Source organism: Aplysia californica, unplaced genomic scaffold, assembly GCF_000002075.1.
Source record: "Aplysia californica isolate F4 #8 unplaced genomic scaffold, AplCal3.0 scaffold00123, whole genome shotgun sequence".
Taxonomy (NCBI): Eukaryota; Metazoa; Mollusca; class Gastropoda; order Aplysiida; family Aplysiidae; genus Aplysia; species Aplysia californica.
In genome coordinates this window covers 1243074-1248264 of record NW_004797393.1, presented here as the reverse complement: position 1 = coordinate 1248264, position 5191 = coordinate 1243074, and the positions used below count along the sequence as shown (strand labels likewise).

The 5191-nt window shown below is 41.6% G+C and overlaps 1 protein-coding gene across 2 annotated transcripts in view; it reads left to right on the top strand.

The window, feature by feature from the left end:
- LOC101862640 overlaps positions 1-5191 on the top strand; it is a 21200-nt gene that overhangs the window by 10311 nt on the left and 5698 nt on the right. For both annotated transcript variants that reach the window (XM_035969180.1, XM_005096228.3), the window contains exons 3-4: positions 820-1756; positions 4717-4809. In XM_035969180.1, coding sequence (XP_035825073.1) covers positions 820-1756; positions 4717-4809 — 1030 coding nt within the window. The remainder of the gene's footprint in view (positions 1-819; positions 1757-4716; positions 4810-5191) is intronic.

The window sequence follows — 5191 nt, the reverse complement described above, 5'->3', positions numbered from 1 at the left end:
TAACTCCCTAGCTCTTTTTCTAATTTAATTATAATGACACTGTTCGATGCACCTCCCTATCTAAGACAACCACTTTTCTTTCGGTCAGCGGGTGGCCGCCTTAGAAATTTTATTGTGTCATGGTGCGGTGGCGGAGCGGTTAGTGCGCTCGTCTCCGAAGCGGAAAGTTCGGATTGGAGCCTCGGTTCGGATACGGATTTTTTCACCATCTCATGCCCACCCAGCAGTAGTAATGGGTACCTGACTTCGATTTGGGGGAGTAAAGATCGGGTGGAAAGGAACAGGCTACCCTACCACAATATGCCGAAGACCCAGGGAGCTGTCTCACTAACAAGCAATCCCCAATATCAGAATCGGGGACTACTTTACATGGTGCGGTGGAATCAGGCGCTCGTCAATTTTGGGGCATGTGGAGTTACTGGTATCAATTTAAAGCATGTTCATTTGGCTTGCATTCGATTTACGAAATTCCTGCCTATCTTGAATAGAAGTCGAGATATTTGCTGCTGAAGGAGGTCAGGACAGCCTGGTTTTAGCGGTAAAATAAGCGAAAAAATGGCCGTCAAAGTTTGGTGACTTCCATAGCTTGAGAGTCGTTGGAAACTGAAAATGTACATTCTTTGTGTCGGTAAGCAACATTTTTCAGTAAAATCCGCAAAGAAATGTATTATTAAATGGACACAAAAGAAGTTTAGCCAAAAAACAAAAAATTTAATTTAAAAAATGGCGGAAAATGACGGTTTTTCTATTTCATTATTCTGACGTGGGCCTGATTTCGCCACGATGCCTCACAATTTCCGGCTGTACTTCTTCCCTCAGACCTCGGCTCCTCCAATTCTCCAGCACTCCAACTGGATCCTGCTCCTCCTGGGCGGTGCGCAGGCTGGCGTGAGTAGCGTAGGGAATGGCATTCTTCAAGAGGACGTGTTTACCACTCACGAGGAAGACGAAGGGGGGCTGGTCGGAGAGCCAAGGGCCCTGGAAGCCACGCGGTACTCACAGGTTTTAAATGGTCACGTGACGGTTGTGGACGTGCCGGGCCTGAAGGTTCATACGACCGACTTTGGGGGGACAGTCTCGGCTCGGTATGAGAGAAGCCTCAAAGCTGGCTTTGATAAATGCGAAGGGGGCTTTCACGCTCTGATCTACACGCTCCCGTTTTCAACTCGGCTCTCGGATGAAGATAAAACTATCATCAGCTACATTAAAGGGCTTTTAGGAAGTTCTGTGTTTAAAGACTTCGGGGTTATTGTGATCACCAAAGATAACTTAAATTCAAATTATAGGAAAGACAAAAGTTTCAAGCGTTGGTGCCAGGAACGGCAAGGTAGTCTTTTAGAGTTCTTTCAGGAGTGTAACTTCCGATGTGTCTTGGCTGACAAAACGACAAGAGCTGCAACGCCAGCGAGTACCTTGTTCAAGAATGTCATGGAATATGTGATGGACTTGCAGGCAGTAGAGAAACGATACAACATGAGATCTCTCCATGGGGGGAATTCTGTACACAGTGATCTTCTCCGCAAGTTCTCTGACATGATACTCAGGTATCACTCAGTGAAACTCATGCGGAGAAACAATGAGCAAAAGAACGAATTTCAAGAGTTAAAACGTGTCGCTGAAGACCTGAACAACGAAGCGCGATCTTTGCATAATATGACGTCACAGCTGCGCACGGTGGTCAAGGCAATAGACAACTTCACAGAGATACTGGACAATGAGATCTCCAGGCTAGATGACAACAGTGTCAAGGACGCTGGTTAGTACATATGTGTTTACTGTAATTTGATCCACGTGTTTTGATAAACCGATTCTTTACCCTTTGTGTAATTTTTAATATCTTTTTCTTTGGGGGGGGGGGGGGTTATTTATTTCGAACAGTTCACCCTTTGATTTTTTTGGTGTTCTACTATGTTTTACATTATTTATGAATTATTGTGTTGGTTTTGCTTTTGGTAGTTTCCATGCCTTTTTGAAGGTTTATCGTGTTTATGTTGAGGATCTTGGGTTTGCTGTTGTTGTTATTTTTCTTTGGGTTTTTTTTTATGAGATCTATTATTATTCTTTCGATTTCTGATTTGTAATGCATTAAGTAAGCCTTGTTTCAGAATCAGAGGCATAATATAATCAAATTAGCCTTTTGATAGTCCCCGGAAAATGGTTTGAATTGTTTAATTTTGATGATTAACCAACAGGTTTATGCAATGATATGCTCTGTGGTTTTATCTAAACTATTCTTAAATTATGTTTGGGGGGGGGGGAGGCGCTATTTTAAAATACAGTTAAACTTTACAAGACGACCACTGTTGTGGAGAAAAGTGATAGTCATAGACAGGCGGTCTTCTTGGACAGAGTCACTGTGATGTAGAAAAAGCAATACAAGGGGGGGGGGGTGGCAAGTGATCCTTTGTACGGGTTATTGTCTTGGATAGTTGTGGTTAGAGCAGATTCGACTGTAATTCATCAGGCTTAGCGTCTCTGCTTTAAGGGTTTTACTTCTAGCCTTGCTGGTACAAGATGTGAGATCTATTCCCATCGAAGGGTAGGGGGGGGTGAGAAAGAGCCAGCCAGACAGACAGACAGACCGACTGACTGACACACACAGACAGACAGACAGACAGACAGACAGACAGACAGCAGGCAAACAGACAGACAGACAGACAGACTGACTGACTGACACACACACACACACACACACACAGACAGACAGACAGACAGACAGACAGACAGACAGACAGACAGTCAGGCAGGCAGGCAGGCACACACACTGACACACAGACACACAAACACGCAGATATATAGGCAAACTGGCAAGCAGACAGATACTTTATCCAGCATCTGTATCCTTCAAAGGGTTATGTAGTGCGTACCTTATACAGTGATGTGAGTTGGCTCTTACTGATAGGTTTGTTACAGCCCGTTCCTTCAACAATTATAGTGAATAATGCAGTAATTGGAAGAGGAGGGGGGCGGGGAGGGAGAGCCGAGATGGATTCCGTAACGAGCGACCCCGATGAAACAGCAGAAAAGAGAGTTAGGGTTAGGGTCAGGGTTTGGGATAGGGCGAGGGTTTGGAGTAAAGGTAGGGGCAGAGTTTGGGGTCGGGTTCTTGGCAAGAGGTAGGGGTAGGGGTACGGGTAGTGTAAGGGTTATGTATAGGAGTAGGGGTAAGGATTCGGTCAGGGATTTAGTCTCTTCTTTATTGTGTTTGTTGCGGTGGTCGTTCTTTATGGCATAAACACCGTGTTGTTTTTTACACCAATACCGAAGTCGGCAACTATAGTGCGATCAAAAATTCGTCACGCAACTTATTGTCAAATATCTCCTCGACTATCGAAAGTAAACTCCCCAGCTTTTGCACAGTGACTTGTATCATTTTGTCCTAACAGATCAACATTTTTTAACCACCTGTTAGCTCTCTTCTAAAAATACTATTTAAAAATCCAAGTGGGTGGTTTCTAGATATTTTAAAAGGTTTACAGCTGGGACACTATCGCTTTCAAAAGTAAGTCCGTCTTGTTTTTCTAATAGCGTGATTATATTTAACTAGCTAGACCCCCTTCCGATGAAAGGAATGATCGGTGCATTAACATCAACTGAAAGTCATTGGGCTACTATTTACATTCTAATGGAATGGATCAATAAATCTTGAGAGAAAAGTGACACATGTCACGTGTTTTCAAGTTGCCAAATATATTATTGGCGTATAGATTGATTCTCTCTCTATTCCGCTTTTGTGGTTGCGCACTCCATAATTTCAAAAGTGTGGAACACTGCGCACGAGCTAGTGAACGGAAACCTCACTAGTTTACAATGGCATCTTAGAAGACGGACTTTCCCAAGATTAGATCTAAACGAAACTAATAAAAAAAAACCTGAAAATTAAACTACAGTGACTTCAGGCTCCTCAATGAAACTGTGCACCCTTTAAATGATTCTGAATCGCAATTTATTTTGGCAAATTCGAAAGTCAAGTGCTTCGGAGGTTTTAGGCGGCGAAAGTGACGAATTTTCACGAATATAATATGTATAGATGAACGCATGCTTTGAGAATTTTATTGCCAAAAAAGTGTTCACTATAAAATTCATTTCTTGTAATTAGTTTTGCCACTAACAAGTGCCATTGGTGAGTTGTAACGGAGGCCATATGCGTACATAAAATGTGTGTGAAAAGCGGGAAGTGCTGTGAACAATTCCATTTTCCGCGTGACAGAGATTTATAGAATTGTATATAAATTTATGAAGAAAAGTCTTTAATCTAGCCTTAATTGTTGTGAAAAATGATGATATAGTTAAGACAAAGTGATACAAACCACTGTGCAAATTATGGATGACATTGATTCACCAGTTAAAAAGATATTTGAGGATAAGTTGCGCCACAAAGTTTTGACCGCACTTTAACCAAAGATCGTACATAACAAATTGTTCCCTCCTCTCTTTGAGCTAATTAAAAAGTGTCGTCAACATCTGGTGGCGCCCTTTTCGAAAAAGCGCGGATTTTGCGAACAGGGTTACCCTGCTTGTGTGAAAAACAATAAAAGCGAAACTAACAAGCTGTGCTATTCCTATTCTTCTTCTGAACAAACGAAAGAGAGCTTCAAAACATAGACTGCAGCGCCATCTGAAGCAATGCGCGGACTTTCGCGGACACTTTTTGGCCGAGTGAACTATCTGGTTATGAAGGATCTTCGCTTTAACTAGAAGGACTTTTTTTCTCAGCTCGTATACAAGACATGGAGAAAGAGCTGAGCATGTATGTTGAGCTTGTCACTGGTCATGTGGCGGAAAACTCCAAGCTGCAAGAGCAAATTGGTGAGTATCTCTATGTTGATGTTTTACTCGACTTCTATGTTGATATTTTACCCTATAGTACCTCTATGTTGATATTTTACTCTTTAGTATCTCTACGTTGATATTTTATTCTTTAGTATCTCTATGTTGATATTTTACACAGTAATTTACTAATTATATCCCAAAGCTAATATTTTACTCAACGGCGTCTTAAAATCAAACGAAAGTTCTGAGATTTTTCAACAGCTACAGGTTGTGAATCAAAAAGTCAGTTTTTGTTTACTTTCCTTTTCCATTTAGTCACTCGTATCTATCTATCTATCTATCTATCTATCTATCTATCTATCTATCTATCTATCTATCTATCTATCTATCTATCTATCTATCTATCTATCTATCTAGC